This window comes from Prunus dulcis, chromosome 2 (genome assembly GCF_902201215.1).
Source record: "Prunus dulcis chromosome 2, ALMONDv2, whole genome shotgun sequence".
Lineage (NCBI taxonomy): Eukaryota > Viridiplantae > Streptophyta > Magnoliopsida > Rosales > Rosaceae > Prunus > Prunus dulcis.
In genome coordinates, this window is record NC_047651.1 from 21802417 (window position 1) to 21817640 (window position 15224).

At 39.1% G+C, this 15224-nt stretch overlaps 3 protein-coding genes across 5 annotated transcripts; all 3 read left to right on the forward strand.

The window, feature by feature from the left end:
- Window positions 1–412: 412 nt before the first annotated feature.
- Window positions 413–5435, forward strand: LOC117618734 (ultraviolet-B receptor UVR8-like). Of its 3 annotated transcripts, none has more exons than XM_034348442.1 (11): window positions 413–778; window positions 1443–1516; window positions 1617–1701; window positions 1971–2102; window positions 2187–2423; window positions 2578–2823; window positions 3258–3301; window positions 3863–4045; window positions 4378–4468; window positions 4994–5037; window positions 5166–5435. In XM_034348442.1, the coding sequence occupies exons 1-11, from the start codon at window positions 577–579 to the stop codon at window positions 5283–5285; spliced, it is 1458 nt and encodes a 485-aa protein (XP_034204333.1). In that variant the 5' UTR covers window positions 413–576; the 3' UTR covers window positions 5286–5435. The 3 variants fall into 3 exon arrangements, with proteins under 3 accessions (XP_034204333.1, XP_034204334.1, XP_034204335.1); XM_034348443.1 differs by having other exon boundaries at window positions 2584–2823; XM_034348444.1 differs by lacking the exon at window positions 1443–1516 and having other exon boundaries at window positions 626–778.
- Window positions 5436–6645: 1210 nt separating this feature from the next.
- Window positions 6646–9438, forward strand: LOC117619194 (wall-associated receptor kinase-like 20). Its single transcript, XM_034349086.1, has 3 exons — window positions 6646–7530; window positions 7660–7698; window positions 7996–9438. The coding sequence occupies exons 1-3, from the start codon at window positions 6747–6749 to the stop codon at window positions 9060–9062; spliced, it is 1890 nt and encodes a 629-aa protein (XP_034204977.1). The 5' UTR covers window positions 6646–6746; the 3' UTR covers window positions 9063–9438.
- Window positions 9439–12038: 2600 nt separating this feature from the next.
- On the forward strand, window positions 12039–14904 carry LOC117617808 (mannose-1-phosphate guanylyltransferase 1). Its single transcript, XM_034347369.1, has 5 exons — window positions 12039–12344; window positions 13108–13240; window positions 13398–13460; window positions 13561–13800; window positions 13904–14904. Exons 2-5 carry the CDS (start codon window positions 13130–13132, stop codon window positions 14573–14575), a joined length of 1086 nt encoding a protein of 361 aa, XP_034203260.1. The 5' UTR covers window positions 12039–12344; window positions 13108–13129; the 3' UTR covers window positions 14576–14904.
- The last annotated feature ends 320 nt before the right edge of the window (window positions 14905–15224 follow it).

Below are 15224 nucleotides of genomic sequence, written 5' to 3' on the forward strand. Positions count from 1 at the left end.
GATATAATTATTTTTATTTGATTTGAGAAGAGAGGCGAAGATATTTTATCATTATATTAATTCAGAGAAAGAATATTAAAAAAACCCACCAACAGTCGACGTGAAAGGTCCCAATCAAAGATGCGGACGCGTGGCAGGACATAATGATTGGAGCTCGCATCAGATGCCAACACGTGGTGTGATAATGAGAAGGCCACGCCAGCTCCTAGGCATTGCCTATGGAGTTTGGAGAGGCTTACCGACCTTCCAGAAACTTCCGGGAACTACTGGCTGGCAATGGCCGAAGCATCTAGGGGTCCAAAACGAGCCACGTGTCCACATAACCATGCGGGCATCCGACGTGGCGTCCCCATTTTCCTGAAAATGATACGGCCCCATTTGCAATTAGGGCACTTTCGAAAACACACTTTAAAAGTCCACACACCGAGCTTGAAAAACTCTCAACATTTCTCTCTCCAAACAGAAACAGCAAGAAAATCACAAAGAAAACCCCGAAAAGGAAACTAGAAAAAATATAAAAAAAGGTTCTCACTTTGCTTTCTTTTTCCCTTGTTTGGTTTTCAAACTATACCAGCGATGAATGGGGAGAAAAATTTCGAAGAAGAAGTGAAAATGGAAGAGGAGAAAGAGAAGGTGGTGTTCATGTGGGGCTATCTTCCTGGAGCTCTACCGCAAAGGTCGCCTCTTTTGTCGCCGACCATCGTGCGGACGCCCGGCCCCGAGTACACGTATAAGGATGTGTGTGGAGGCGGTTGCGGCTTCGCCATGGCCCTTTCTGGTGCTTTCTTCTTTCTCTTTATCAGTCTGATTTTAGCTGAAAAATCTTAATTTTTGAGTTTCGAAGGTCGTAGCTGATTTAGGGTATTGGAGTTGGTAATGTTGCTGATTGAGTTGGTGTGTGGGAAAATTTGACCATGGGTGACCTTCTTTGACTGACTAACTACATTTATCCTCTGTTTGGTTGCTGAGAAAATGTGGGAAAAGAAATGGAAGTAGAGCTAGAAACTTTTTGTTTCGTAGTAATTTGATTGCTTAGTTAAGTTAGTTATTTGAGTATATTTATTTTATCTGTTGTTTTGTCAGTGTTTTAAAAATTCACTGCTTTATTTGTTTCCGTATCTTTTTTCATTTTTCCACATTTCAAGTTGGGGAAGAAATTTTTGTTTTGTTTTGTTTTTTTTTCTTCATGGTTTCAGCGTTCTGTCATTTTCTTCTCAAAATCAAAATTAACTTACTCCATTTGTCATTTGGTTTGGAGGAAAGTTGTTTGCATTTGAACTGTCAACTTCAATTTCAGGCGCTTGATACATTTTATTATTTTTCTTCCCAATATGGCTGTTTTAGTTTTACCATATATGTTTGTATATGTTTTCCTTTAAAGGTTCTTTTGCGAAGTACGTTTCGTTTTGCTCATGATTCTTCATTGTTATACTTTCACCTAGAGTCTGGAAAGATTATTACATGGGGTTCAACAGATGATCTAGGTCAAAGCTATGTGACATCTGGGAAGCATGGGGTAATGGAGCGCTTCACAATACTTAGTTCATTCATTGTCATTGAGTTCTTTTGCTTCTTGGTGGAACTAACCAGCGTTCTTTTAAATTTCACTTGTTAAGGAAAATCCGGAGCCTTTTCCTCTTCCAACTGATGCTTCTATAGGAAAAGCTGCCGCAGGTTGGGCTCATTGTGTTGCAGTCACAGGTAAATTCATTTCCTAGCTCCATTTTGATCAACTAGTGAGTAATGGTTTAGAAGCAGACCACACCATCCAGCTTGGTAACTCCCCCGCTCCCCCTATTTCGTCTTCTGACAAGTTAGTTCTTTAAAAGACGCCAAGGGGCTGCGAATTAAGCACACAAGAATAGATCACCTGATTCAATTATGGAAGCGATTTCAATTTATCTATTTTTCATCATTATTAAGCTATTATGCGTACTGGATCCATTCAAGAAATTTTAGTTTCGATGCAGATATTGGAGGAGTTTACACATGGGGATGGAAAGAGTGTGTTCCGTCTGGAAAGTTTCTTGGAGAGCAACCTATGGGGGCAAACGTTGAAAAGGATGCAATTGAAAGGCAGAGTTCTTATTTGAACGAGCAAGGTAATTTAATTTTGGCCTCTTTGTCATGACAATAGCAAAAGATTTTTTTCATCCATTACTGACTTATGTATGGTTATGATATAGTTAGCCCTCGCTCTCAAGGCTCACAATCCACTGGCGGGGCATTTTCTGTTAGTGATCCTCGAGGATCTGGAGAAGAAAGTACAAAGCGACGAAGATTATCTTCGGCAAAGCAAGCGGCTGAAAGTTCATCATCTGGTGATGAACCTCTCTCAGCATTGCCATGCCTTGTGACATTGAACCCAGGAGTTAGAATAGCTACAGTTGCTGCTGGAGGGCGCCATACTCTGGCATTATCAGGTACTTTTGCCCTGCTTTGATTTATCCTTGTATATGATGCATAGTCTCTTTGCATTGTTGTCATGGAATAAGGTGTGGAATGCATTATCAAGTTAGAAATATAGGAGATCTATTATTTAAAGCAATGTATATGATGTGTCCTGATTTCCAAAAGTTTCAGATATAGGACAAGTGTGGGGATGGGGCTATGGAGGTGAAGGGCAACTTGGTCTGGGCTCCCGGATACGTATGGTATCCTCTCCTCATCCTGTACCTTGCATTGAGCCCTCTTCTTATGGAAAAGATAGATCTGCAGCACTGCCTCGAGGAACCATGGGTTCAGAGGGACTCGGTCTTCGAGTTCCTGGTAATTATGTGAAGGGGATCGCATGTGGAGGGCGACATAGTGCAGTAATCACAGGTAATAATCTTAAGTTCTTTCTCCAATCATGTTTATACAAGGGAATCAAAGCTGGATAATACTTCTATGTTACCGACAAGGTCTGTAATTAGTCTCAAATACTCAATTGGTATTTTTACCTTTAATATGTCAGATGTAAGAAGTAACAGACTAACGGAAGGAAGAATAAACCACAGTTGTTGCTAAACTAAGTTGACTATACTTGGTAGACATAGCGCAGGAGGATTATTAGTCATTGGAATTATGGAAGCCGTTTTTGAGACTACATAGTTATAGACTGTATGAGTTGGGAGTTATAATTGATTTATGATAGGATCAGCATTACTTATGGTTGGTGTAACATGTAGTACGACTGAGGTGTTAAATGGTTGCCTGCCTAAATTGTGGCCTTTTAGCTGTCTTTACATTTTTTTTGGTGATTTATTACATTCCAGATGCTGGAGCAGTACTTACTTTTGGTTGGGGGCTGTATGGACAGGTGAGTTTTCTTCATTACTGAACTCTTTTGCTCAGAATGCCTCCTTGCCTTATGCTTTCTCTTCTTCTTGAAACTATTATTGTGGAAATATTTTCTCTTTACTGGGAACAGCATTGATGTGGATTAGTTGTATTTCATCCTTCTGCCCAACTGATTTCTGGATAGTGAAAAGTCATTGATCATAATGCATTTGGTTTATTGATCTTAAAACTGTTAATTATAAGCACCGTTGTATAAAACCATTCACTATACTGCCTAAACAAGATGTAACTGGTCTACTAATTCAGCGGGAATGTCTAAATTTTTAATCCATGTATCCATCCATCACCAACACTGGCTGGAGTTCCCCAAATATTAACCATTCTATGGTATCAATATGTAGGTAATGTAGGAATGGTGGAGAAAAAGCACTGTAGGTGCTCAAGATGAGGTTCACTCAAAAGGGATTGATCTATTCTGTTCCTTCTCAATATTACCTATGTCGCACTGTTGCTGCACAGTTTGGCGAGTAAAAACTTAAGGTGTAAAACTAATTTCCTTGTCATTTTTGTTTTGGTCAAGTGTGGGCAAGGAAGTACAGATGATGAATTAAGCCCGGCTTGTGTATCTTCACTACTGGGTATCCGGATAGAGGGTGTTGCTGCAGGACTGTGGCACACTGTCTGCATTTCAGCTGATGGTGATGTTTATGCATTTGGCGGGAATCAGTTTGGACAGCTGGGAACTGGAGCTGATCAAGCTGAGGTAAATTTAAGTTTACTATCTTCTCATTAATTGAGAGGATGTAAGGTTACTAGAATGTGATATGATTTTCTTGATTCATAGATTAGCCATTCAGGCAAATACCAAACGAGATGGTAACTTAATTTTGTGCTTACTTTACCATGAAATGGTGATTGTATATTGGTAGGGTAACATAAATTAGATTAGTCAATCATGTTGATGTGGCTACTTTTTGTAATACTTTTAAATCATCTTTACCAATATTCATTGGCTGCATTATAGCTTTCATGTTGACAAATTGTCTTTGTTATTAGAGAAATTGTCCAATTGAACTTTCTTGAATTGTAAACCAGACTATACCAAGACTTTTGGATGCTCCAAGTCTGGAAAATACAAATGCAAAGATTGTTTCCTGTGGAGCACGTCATAGTACCATAATCACAGGTATGTTATCTTCCACTTTGACAAGCTCCCGTACTCTTTTATGATAATTTGATAAGTGACTTTATCTTTCTTTATGCTAAATAAGAAATGGAGTCCAATCTTAATGTGGTTATGAAAATATGATTACCTCCATACGTTTGGTTGTATGTGTGCGTCTCCATCAGTCCAGACAACAGGAAATGAAAGGTTGAGAAAGAAAAACAGAAATTTCGTCCAACTGATAAGAGCCTTACAAGTCCTTGGAAAATTCCAAAGTCTGTATATGGGTTGGGAACACCAACTATAGTGAAAGTTGTGTAGGTATTAAGGATGAAAATATCGATGTAGGTGGAAATATCAGTAATGGTAATTTGAATTTACAAAACTATCAGTAGGTCTCAACCAATCATGCATAGAGACATTACAGTTTTGACATCATAATTTCAATATAGAAGATGATTGAAATTTAAACTTATGTGAATTGTCACCTAAAAGGATTCTTACTTATCTGCATTTCATCCTTTCTTATGCTCCTGCTTCATGAAGACGATGATAAAGTTTTCGGCTGGGGATGGAACAAGTACGGTCAGGTATGATTCAGTTGTCATTAATAAATACTTCACGCCATATCATGCTATGAAATGTAATTTGCACTGATGTTCTCATTTCTTGTATTTCCTTACAAATCTAACACTGGTTTTTGGGTGTAAATGGCCAGCTTGGCTTGGGTGATGTGATCGACCGCAACATTCCAGCTCAAGTCACAATTGATGGATGTGTGCCAAAAAATGTGGCATGTGGCTGGTGGCATACCTTACTACTTGCTGAACCCACTTGAGTTCTTCTAGTCCAGAGGCCATGGTACAGTTTTGTTAGGTAGTGTTCATTGAACAGCTGGTAGCTATTGAGTAACATGTACATACAGTAGTTTGTATATACATATGCATATGTATTATGTATGTATATGCATGTACTGCTCATTCTTTCATGGCAGTGAAGTATGTATTATGTATGTATATGCATGTACTGCTCATTCTTTCATGGCAGTGGTTCTTCACGATTGCCCGATCCTGATCTTTGATACGGTTATGATCCATGATTTGTATCAGTCCCAAGATGTAAAACATTTTCAATCCATTGTGTATATTCTATTTTGTGCAATTGGAAGTAGCTGTGATGTAATCAAACGCCTTGAAATTTGAAATTATGTAATGGTTTCGAAATGTGAGTGAATTGTTCTTCCTTTTGTTTCTTGGTTTTGTTTTAGAAAATGAATGCCACTATTTATTGATCCATATCAGCAATGCAGAAGTACACACTTCTCTGAGCTCATTGGTTAGGAGCGATGCATTATTGTCTTGTGTTTAAGACTTTTTTAATGGCAAGTTGTTGAAATTTGCAGGTTTGCCATTATTCAATTCAAAGTCGTCTTCCATATCCATCCCCCATGCTGCGATGAGCAAAAGAGAAGACTTCCACAGGTCTTCTAGATGAAAGCTCGACCTCACCACGTTGTCATATCCGCATATCACTTTCTCAAGATTATTTTCCATTTTAAAAATGTCTTCTTTATAAGTTTTTTCAAAAACAACTGGCCGCATTTTTTATCTTTTCTTTCTGATTTCTAGAAATGAGAGATTTTCTTCTCATTGACTCAACGAGTTAAAAATGTAAGAAAAGAGGAAAATGCTAAATGGAAACTATTTTGCTGACACATGTAATATGTGTCAAATTTTGGATTTATGTGTTATAATCACACTTTTTAAATATAAGCGATAACTTAAATTACGCTAATTTATAGGATGAATTCGAACTTGATTGTAAATGCTCAATTTAATTATTTCGCTAATTGTCCTAACCCACGTCTGCTTTATTTTGTTGACACATGTAATATTTGTTAAATTTTGGATTTATGTGTTATAATCACACTTTTTAAATATAAGCGATAACTTAAATTACGCTAATTTATAGGATGAATTCGAACTTGATTGTAAATGCTCAATTTAATTATTTCGCTAATTGTCCTAACCCACGTCTGCTTTATTTCTTAGGAGTTGCTTAAGCACTCAATTTCATGAGCAGCCAGACAATAAGAAATCTAGTCAAACCCAAAATTTAATTCGTCAAAAATGTCAGAAGACGACAGAAAATTTAGCCACCAAAACAAAATTCAAAGCTGAGGAATCTCTCCATTTCCTGCCAAATTTCCCCTCACTTTACAAAACCCCCTCCAGTTCCAATCCACCAACCGCCTTTTAAAATACGATCACCTCTCAACCTCTATCTGAGTCTTTCAAAAATGGCCTCTGCGCCCAATCTCCTCCTCACCGCCGTGCTCCTGCTAACGTGCGCCTGGTGCGTACTGTGCATCCAGCGCTGCCCAGACTGCGGCAACACCTCCGTGCCCTACCCGCTCAGCACGGCCCCCACGTGCGGCGACCAGTCGTACAAGATCAGATGCGACGCGGGCGCACTCGTCTTCGACACCCTCAACAACTCCTATCCAATCACCTCCATCTCTCCCTCCTCCCAACGACTCGTCGTCCAACCCTCGAGCTTTGTCTCCAACACCTGCGTCACATCGGATATAACCCACCAGGGCCTCCAGCTCAACGACTCGCTCCCTTTCAACGTCACCAGCAGCAACACCATCCTGTACCTCAACTGTACGGACACTCTGCTCCGATCGCCTTTGAACTGCACGTCGTCGAGTCTCTGCCACTCGTACGTCAACGGAAGCAGTGCCAGGGCGGTGGGCCCCTGCGAGGCAGCTCCGCTTTGTTGTACGTTTCGGGCGGGCGGTTCGTCGACCTCGTATATGATTCGGGTCAGGGACTCGGGTTGCAGCGCGTACACGAGTTTTGTGAATTTGGATCCGGTTTTGCCCGTTGACAGGTGGCCCGAACCGGGAGTGGAGATACAGTGGGTGGCGCCCAGGGAACCGGTGTGCGGGACCCAGGCGGATTGTGAGAGCGATGGAGGGAAGTCGACGTGTGGGCCCGACCCAGCAGTCGCTGGGGTGAGGAGGTGCTTCTGTGACTCTGGCCTTGTGTGGGACCCCGTGGCGGGGTTATGTGTTGATGGTGAGTTGCGTGTTGTTGTTTTGTTTATTTGCGTGGCTGGTCAATGTCTATCGTTGACTTTTTGAAAACTAGAAAGACTACAGTTTTGGCTGACTAAAGATTTGAAACTTTGACTTTTGATCTTGGCAGATAGCGTTGGTTCAAAGGACAATACTGCACTCATAGCAGGTATGGATTGGGTTAAATTCCACTCACATGAAAGCAATTGGTTTGTTGATGTAAAATCCTGCTAATTGGTCATCAAAATTAAAGTTACAATGAGTTTCAAATTTTATATATTTATTTGATTTCTGATATGGAAATTGGGCATGGATAAAAATTACATTATAGTTTAATCTGTTTTTGCTTTTTAGATGATAACTCAGAAGAAAAATGGTGACAAATCATAGCCAAAGGTGCATTTTGATTAGTGACTGGAAATCTATATCTCTGGTGTTAATAAGAAGGAAACTGGAACTTGTGCAGGTTTAACTTCTGGGATTGGTGCAGCACTAGTTGCAGCCACCATTGCCATTCTGCTCTACAAGCGCCACAGACGCATCAAGGAAGCTCAAGCTCGCCTTACCAAAGAGCGTGAAGAAATCCTGAATGCCAATGGAGGCAGAGCTGCAAAAGTCTTCACCGGAAAAGAGATCAAAAGGGCAACAAACGGCTTCGCCAGAGACCGCCTCCTAGGCGCCGGTGGCTACGGTGAAGTCTACAAAGGATTTCTTGAAGATGGCACTGTGGTGGCTGTCAAGATTGCCAAGCTTGGAAACACCAAAGGCACTGACCAAGTCCTCAATGAGGTCCGGATTCTGTGCCAAGTTAACCACAAGAGCCTTGTTCACCTACTTGGTTGTTGCGTTGAGCTAGAGCAGCCAATTATGGTCTACGAGTACATTGAGAATGGAACTCTTCTGGAACATTTGCAAGCTCGAAAAGCCGGTGGCTGGAAACATCTGTCTTGGACACAGCGTCTAGAAATTGCTCATGACACTGCCGAGGGTCTTGCCTATCTACATTTCTCAGCAGTTCCTCCAATATATCACCGTGACGTGAAGTCTAGCAATATTCTGCTTGATGAGAAGCTGAATGCCAAGGTTGCCGATTTCGGGTTATCCCGCTTGGCTCAAACCGATTTAAGCCATATATCAACATGTGCACAAGGAACACTTGGATATCTTGATCCTGAATATTACAGGAACTATCAATTGACAGACAAAAGCGATGTTTATAGCTTTGGAGTTGTGCTGTTGGAGCTTTTGACATCTCAGAAAGCTATAGACTTCACCAGGGAACCGGATGATGTAAACCTGGCAGTTTACACGCAGAGGATGATGGCAGAGGAGAGGTTAATGGATGTGATTGATCCTGTGCTGAAAGAGGGAGCCAAGACTTTGGAGCTGGACACCATGAAGGCATTGGGGTTCCTGGCATTGGGTTGCTTGGAGGAACGTCGACAGAACCGGCCTTCCATGAAAGAAGTTGTTGAGGAGATTGAGTACATTGCAAGCATTGCCACAGCCAAGCCAAAGACTGTAGAGATCTAGCTTCTTGTTTTGTTTGAGTTTGCAGTAGGGTCTATAAACAAATAATCTTTTGAAACTATGGGATACTTTGGTGGGCTAAATTTGGGTAATTGGGTAATTGGGTTTTGTAGATGGGCTTATGGCCTTGAAGAAGTACTTTTATTTTATTTTATTGGGTTTCTCTTCTTTTGGTGCAAGACCATGAAATCAATTCAGAAAGTTTTTATAGAAAAAGAAAAAAAGAAGAAGCCGATTTGCCAAAATGAGATAGGCATGGGCCCTGGGCTTCCCTTGTGATTTCTTGTCTTCAAATGAAAAAATAAAGAAAAAGGTCCTTTATGATTAAAGGTGTTTGTTTAAAGGTCCTTTATGATTAAAGATGTTTGTTTTTTCTGTCTTTTTAAATTGTGAAAGATGGCATGGGTCATCATGACCGTGCCATTTGAGTTTGTAATGAGTTAAATTATCAGCTTGAAAATATGTCAATTCTCATTCTTTCTATTTTTTGGGTCAAAATGTAAATTCTCATTATATGAAGCAGTTAGTTGGTTGCACTCAACTCTTTCAGATCATTACCCATTTTGGTTTCTGGTCAGAGAGGTAGCTGGTCTTTGTTTTTATCCTTGTGATCTGAAGTAGGTAATGAGAGGAAGTGAAGCCTAAAAGGCTTTGATTTGACCAACTTTTTTCTCAAATTTGACCCCATTTTCCCCAAAAATAAAAATAAAAACTCGTCCCATCTAATTAATTTCTCAATTTTGATTATTCTTCTAATATCATCTTATTAATATCATAAACTTCTTAATTATTCCAACCTTATATTAAAAATGGTAGCTTGTCACCAAAGACGGCTGGTTCAGTTGGTAAGGTCCTTGCACTATGTGTAGCCTCATTAATGTTCGAGTCCTTCTGTCAACAATCCTCGTTGGTGCGTGATTTGTAATTTCCTACATAAATTCATACTGGTGACAGCTAGAAGTTGGGTGCCATGCGTAAGTTCTTTCGGCTAGAGATTGTAGGTCTGCTCTGACGCTAGTAGTGAGAGTAGCCAACCTCCTCCTAAATTTTTTTGAACCAAAAATATGGTAGCTTGTCTTGTCTATATATTTTGATAGCTAAGAAAGTTGGTAACGATATGAAGTAAAGCCTAAAGCTCTTGACCCACGTATACTTTGTCCAGATAAGACCAGATTCACACACACATGGTTTTCTCCTTTTGCCAAAAGATACATCAAATATACAACAGGAGCCCGCAGACTATATGTGTTGTCCTCACCATTTTAACTAGACATTGATTGTACTTAAAGTGATCATTACACGTGTATGCAAGGAGGACATCAAAGGAATTATGACACCTGATTTTTAAGGATTATGCTAGCATCAGACATCGAACAGGGGCGGGCAAGTGAATTTAGTAAAATCATTAATTATGATCAACGATCAATAATTATGCTGGCTTCACGTGCTTATATACAACTGACATCAACTCGTGATTTTATACTTAATGCAACCTTGTTGACAAAACTTTGAAGCTATAGCTTAGCCTTAATTAGAAGAATAATGGGTTGCCACCATTTGACCCACAAGCATACCTTCTTTTGACAAACATTGGCAAAGGCCAAATTGTTACTTCAATTGGAGACTTCACATACATGCCCATTTGGTTTGGCTTAAAAACACTAGAAAAAGGTAAAGGTTGCAACTTTAGGCAGGCCACTGGCCACAAACCCAATGCTTAGAAGTGGAGCATAACCAAATAATAATGTAGATGACGTGCTATTTTGTTAAAGGGATCCAACACCAAAAGGTCAACCAAAAATACTAACTATTAGGTCATTTGTATGAAGACGGCCAAAAGAAAATTTAATCCTACAATTTTGCATAACCCAACTGGTTTAATCTAATTGCTTTGTTTATTTAACATTAAATCACAAGAATTTAATTTAATTAATTTAATTTTGTTTCAGTTTGAACCATGCTTTGTGGTTGAATTTCTAATTCAGGTTTTGTTTTGATGCATATTAATGATTACAATTATTTGAGAGGCAAGCAAAGTTTAAAGGCTGAAATTAGCTGGAATTTTTATTTATTTATTTATTTATATACTTGGCCTTGATTTGGGGTTTACCTACGCACTTTATTTATGTGGACCTTTGCATTGAAAGCATTATCCATATGGATCTTATGTGGAATATGCTTTGTTGCCCTGTTGGCAGATCTGGCCTCAACTTGCAACTTCATATACAATATGGTTTTTTTTTCTTGTAAAAATAATAAAATAAATAGTGGATCTGAAATAATATACCCTTTAATATTTTTCAGCTTATTAATATCGCAAAATTTTATTTCTCCAACTTTTAGATGGTTAGTGAAGTTCCACGTCATTACATAAAAAAGGTAACAATTTTGAAAGAAATTCCAATGAGAGAGATTGATTGGAAAAAGAATATGTGTCCTCATTCAAACCCTTGTTTAACTACTTTTGGCAAATGAATTGTCCTATTTGGAATATATATATATATATATATATATTTATTCTTATATTTGGATGTCTGTAAGTTATTATTGTGCAGATAATATTGTAAATAGACAGATAAATATGGATGAATAATACAAAATACATGATGTTCGCACGATAATAACGTTCGCATGTTCGCGTAGGAGAATTTCTGTATATATATAAAGAGAAAGAAAAAAAAAAAAGAGAATTTGTTTCAGTGTTGGTTGATTGGGACTCATATCGTGGTCATTCCTGCATGCTGATTGGCCCAGTGTCTGCAACAAATTACTACAGCCAATTATGAATCACAATTAACAGTTTTCCATTTTGAGCACAAAAAGAAATCACCATTCACGCTACAGCCAATTATTATCTCATTCTAGAATCCATATTTTTCGCCCACAAAAAATAAAACAATTATTATACTTTACAGTACAAATTTATCCACAATATGAAGCAGACGAAAGACGAAATTGCCCCGAAGCTCCACCGGCCAAGCGGACGTGACCCACTTTTATCAGAAGGGAAATTTCCAATTAAAATTTTAATTTGGAATCCGCCAGAAAACCACGTTCGTTGATAATAATCCCGCGTATGTATGTATATATATAAATCCCACGGGAGATTTTCCTTAACCAACAACAACGCCTTTGCACAGCTCAGACCCTGACGGATAAAAACCGTTAGGGTGAACGCCACTCGCCCAAAACTCGCTCTTCACCGCTTTCGACCCGGTTCCCACTCGTCCGAGTCCGAGCTCAACCTCCGGGCTCTGTTCGGGTTTTAATCTGCTGAGATCCGAGGTAATAATTGACTCCTGTTAGCTCTCGTTCTTGAGCGTTGATCAAACCTATTGACATTTTCTCTGTCGATCCGTTTGTTTGCGGTCAGCTGAATTTGGCAATGTGTATTGGTTGATTGCCTTTGATTGTTTCAAAACCTCATTGCTATGATTTCTTTCAATTCACATTGTTAATAGTTTTGAGGATTTGTTTGGGAATTTTATTTTTATTTTTGCTTTCAATTCGTTCTCCAAGAGCTACATGGAGTAATTTTAATTTTATATAAAATGTCAGATCTGGTAGAGTTTCTGTGATTTGTTTGTTTGGGTTAACATTTTCCTTGCCATGGTCAGCCCCACTTAGTAAAGATTGAATTTTGTTTCGTTTGAGTTGTTTCTGGTTATGTCTTTTCTCCTTTGTTTTGTTTTGTTTTTGAAATTTTCCAATTGAAAAGAATTTAACTTGAGAATAGGTGCAAGTTAATTTGGTATGGTATTAGAGTTGCTTGTGAAATCGTGTTGGTATGAAATTTCTGCTTTTTAGTTTTGTCGGTCGCTGAAATTTAGAGCTATTTGGTTTTACCAATGTGGGGAGCCAGAAAAGCAAATCCTTTTGGTGATTAAATGGGTCAATTCCCTTCAGTTATGAGTTAAACCATAGTTGTGCATTTTTTTTTTCTGTCACTTTTACGTATTTTAGTGGATGCGTAATTATTTGAATCTCGATTTTAGGTTGTATTCTTGTGTTCAAGCTGCCTGTAAAATTCTGAATGTATTGATATCAGGGAAAGCTAAGGGCATATCAAAATGAAGGCACTCATTCTTGTTGGAGGTTTTGGAACACGTTTGCGGCCATTGACACTCAGTGTCCCTAAGCCGCTTGTTGAATTTGCAAACAAACCCATGATCCTGCATCAGGTACAAGCATCCATATAGATCTTATAATGTGATTAATCCATGCTATTATGATTCTTTAGTTTGCGTCCTCCCTTTACCAAGCCAAATCCCCACTGCACGCTTGTGTGCATAAAATTGTAAATTGTAAATTGATACATTTTTGTTTTTTGTTTTCCAGATAGAGGCTCTTAAGGCAATTGGTGTTAGCGAAGTGGTTCTGGCGATCAATTACCAACCAGAGGTAAATGAGGCCATTATTTTGTGAAAAGTTCGATTTTATACTCAGAGAATCATGCCACTGAAGTTTCTTTGACTGCTTATGCACATTATCATTTCTTCAGGTGATGATGACTTTCCTGAAGGAGTTTGAGACAAAGGTTGGCATCAAGATCACATGCTCACAAGAGACTGAGCCCCTTGGCACTGCTGGACCTCTGGCTCTTGCTAGAGACAAACTGATAGATGATTGTGGCGAGCCCTTCTTTGTCCTTAACAGTGATGTTATCAGTGAGTACCCATTTAAGCAAATGATCGAATTCCATAAATCCCATGGAGGAGAAGCTTCCATAATGGTGACCAAGGTAACATGAAGTTGTAATTCTACCTGATACTTTGCACTCATCTTCCTTGGAGGCATTTTTTAGAGCTGGATGTCACTGAAAATATTTTCTTTGTTTCATGTAGGTGGATGAGCCATCGAAATATGGAGTGGTGGTTATGGAAGAATCTACAGGGAAAGTTCAGAAATTTGTAGAGAAACCGAAACTGTTTGTTGGTAACAAAATCAATGCTGGAATATACCTGTTGAACCCCTCAGTTCTTGATCGAATTGAGCTGAGACCAACTTCAATTGAGAAAGAGGTATTCCCAAATATTGCAGCAGAGAATAAGCTCTTTGCAATGGTTCTTCCAGGGTTTTGGATGGACATTGGGCAACCAAGGGATTATATTACAGGCCTGAGACTCTACTTGGACTCATTGAGGAAGAACTCTTCATCTAAGTTGGCCAGAGGCTCCAATGTTGTGGGAAATGTTCTGGTGGATGAGACTGCCAAAATTGGAGAGGGGTGCCTGATTGGACCAGATGTTGCAATTGGTCCGGGTTGCGTTGTTGAGTCAGGAGTTAGGCTATCTCGCTGTACAGTAATGCGTGGAGTCCGGATCAAGAAGCATGCTTGCATTTCCGGCAGTATCATCGGATGGCACTCCACAGTTGGACAGTGGGCTCGTGTAGAGAACATGACTATCCTCGGAGAAGATGTTCATGTAAGCGATGAAATTTACAGTAATGGAGGTGTGGTTTTGCCCCACAAAGAAATCAAGTCGAGCATTTTGAAGCCAGAAATTGTAATGTAGGGTGTGTGCTGTTGCTTATGTTCAAATTACACACAACAGAATGCGTCTAGGGAGGATAGTAAGTTTATTTGTTTGATATGTATTTGTTATTATTTTTTCCCTTATCCCTGTTCTTTTACACAGTGCAAAGGTTCTGCTGCTCCTTCCATGTGATGTTCTTGAACTTGAAGTTTTGGGTCAGTCAGTGTCCTCCATGACTAAATTGTTGTGAGAACTTGTGTATGCTTTAGTGTATATAGAAATAAATTGTCAGTCGGCTTCTCTGGATTCTGGCTGTGTATCTTATCAAGGTTGAATTTTTTTAATGAATATATCATTTTTGCATTTTTAAATTAGGAATGGTGGATACTTTTTTATATTTATGACAGCGGTGGTGGGCACTTTGCTTCCAGTGTTGGTATCTGAACTGTTATCTGAGAGATGATTCCATGATCCAGTGTCGGCGGCATAGATTATGTGTAAATTATTTTTATTGGCGAAACTTGCAAAACTGAAATCTTTCATAGTTGGAGTGATCGAACACAATAACTTTGGTGCATGAAAAACTACGTCTTCAACTTTAACTGCGGATTCAAAACCCTTTAAGGAAAACTAAAATGAATGAATGAATAAGCTATTACATACTTCTCTAGTGAGAGAATATCGCAAG